Genomic DNA, 2045 nt, shown 5'->3' with positions numbered 1-2045 from the left:
GTAATTGCGAGCAAACGACGAGGAATGAATAACAGGTGTGACTTTGCGTCCCTGAGCGGCTTCCTGGAGCTTACTGTAAGCATTGCTCTGGTAAGTGTTCCACAGCTCGAAGTATTGGCGGCTTGTGGATTCAAGTTTGTTTTGGGAGAGATATTGCTGGATCTCCTCAGAAGACTGCCAGCACTTGAAACTTACCTGGGGAATGAAAGAAATGTAAATATAACGAGAAAGCGAATATTACGAACTTTAGGACACCAGTAAAAGCATGAGGATCTTTTAGTAGTAAATAGGTACTCACATCATCACCGCCCATGTGCACCATCTCAGGGTCAAAGTAATCCATGAGATCGCGGTATAGCTCGCCAAGGATCGGGTAGACCTCTGGGTTGACCGGGTTCATCTGGCCAGATGGAGGCTCTTTGCTCAGTTCAAACCATGGCTCATTCTGCAATGAAAACGTAATTTCTGATAAATTACTTAACAAAAATATAGTATTAACGCATAACATAACACATGCCCACCACGCGCAAATAAATGCCCACAAAATCAACAGACAAAAGTGGCTTCTTACCGAGTCTGTGCAGAGAGCAAGCTTGCCTTTGCCCTCCTTTTCGGCCCACTGCCAGCCAGCAGCGTTATGAGCAGGGCCGCCTATCTCGGGGATCACAGAGATACCACGGAGCTACCGAGAACCAGGGACCAATTAGATAGAGAACAAGTTCACAGGGTAAACAGTACTTTCAGAGTAAATCCTTACTCGTGGAAGTACTGATCCTCAGGTACCTAAATCCTAATCATCTTTGATTGAGTAATTATATTTTAATTCATTAAGAGAAAACGAAATCACTACAAATCTTACATTGGCATATTCGACGATATCTCTGATGTCCTTAGGATAGTAAACCTTTCTAGCGTCATAGGCGCCATAGTATGTCATCTTTGGAACGCGGTTGGAGTACATCGGGAAGGAAGCGGCATCGTTCATGTGCCAGTGGAAGTAGTTCATCTTGTTGTAGGCCATTGAGTCAAAGAGTTTCATGAGGTCTTCCTTGGGATAGAAGTTGCGCCCAGTGTCCAGCATGAAACCACGATACCTGAGGAAACCGTCAACCTTTACTACAACAATCCATATTATCCCTATAGCACAGAAAGTGTTGTTTTCGACATTGATGTTTTTGTAAATAGACGAGATATGCGAGTCCTTTACTTGAAGCTCGGAGCATCTTGAATTTGAGCATCACGGACGATTTGCACCGCATTATTGATGTCATCGTAAGCAATGAGTTGAGAGAGCGTCTCCAGAGCATGGCGGGCACCGTAGTAGGTGGAAGCTAAAATGGTCGCGGTGGTTTCGTCTTCCACAGTCTGTCGAAAGGGAATGGCATTTATTAGTCGAGCATTCAGACGTCAAAGATTACAACTTTATTTTTTCCAGTAAGATGAATGATTATTGTAAGAATTACCAAGTATATTTGCCGCAAGAGAAAGGATCTTTACCTGAATGACCAGATTGTAACTCTCATCAGTATCAAGCCTGAGCTTGCGATCAGAGGCGGTGACAGTGATCTCGATGTTGACGTTATGGCTTTCTACCCCAGGATTACTGCGCTCCCGCAGGAAAGGCGACCTTGGGATGAAACTCTCGGGTTCTTCCCTGCTGTAAATGGGTCGCTGGCGCAGCTGATCTCTATCATACTCAGACCTTTGACGGTACTGGTCCTGCCGGGCAGGGTCTTCATTCTGGAACTAAGTTGGTCTTCATGTAGAAAGCATTCGACAAGGTATAGATTTCAAAAAGAAAATTACTGTGGTTAAAATTTCGCTTATTAGAAGCATTTTGTACCTTCTGGCCGAAGTGTCTTGTGTTCTCATAATTCTCTGGTGTTAATGGCTGCTTCTCGATTTGTGGGAAGTCAGGGTGAAGGAAGTGGATGTTGCGGGTGAAGTGTTGGATGGCGTTGTCCAGCATTCTGGCCACTCGCTTGTCAGAAGTGGCGGCCTTTGTCACCCGCATCTGAAGAGGGGAAAAGCTGACTGTTTCCTTG

At 45.0% G+C, this 2045-nt stretch overlaps 1 protein-coding gene across 1 annotated transcript in view; it reads right to left on the bottom strand.

The window, feature by feature from the left end:
- Nucleotides 1-49: 49 nt before the first annotated feature.
- LOC119573161 (chitooligosaccharidolytic beta-N-acetylglucosaminidase-like) overlaps nt 50-2045 on the bottom strand; it is a gene marked incomplete at its 3' end in the record, with an annotated part of 3875 nt that continues 1879 nt past the window's right edge. The window contains 7 exon segments of the mRNA XM_037920229.1: nt 50-195; nt 299-445; nt 572-682; nt 860-1094; nt 1208-1365; nt 1498-1746; nt 1844-2045. The exon segment at nt 1844-2045 is cut by the window's right edge and continues 45 nt beyond it. Coding sequence (XP_037776157.1) covers nt 50-195; nt 299-445; nt 572-682; nt 860-1094; nt 1208-1365; nt 1498-1746; nt 1844-2045 — 1248 coding nt within the window.

This window comes from Penaeus monodon, chromosome 5 (assembly GCF_015228065.2).
Source record: "Penaeus monodon isolate SGIC_2016 chromosome 5, NSTDA_Pmon_1, whole genome shotgun sequence".
In the NCBI taxonomy this organism is placed as follows: Eukaryota; Metazoa; Arthropoda; class Malacostraca; order Decapoda; family Penaeidae; genus Penaeus; species Penaeus monodon.
Note: the sequence above shows the minus strand (reverse complement) of the source record. Positions and strands in the feature narration are given on the sequence as shown.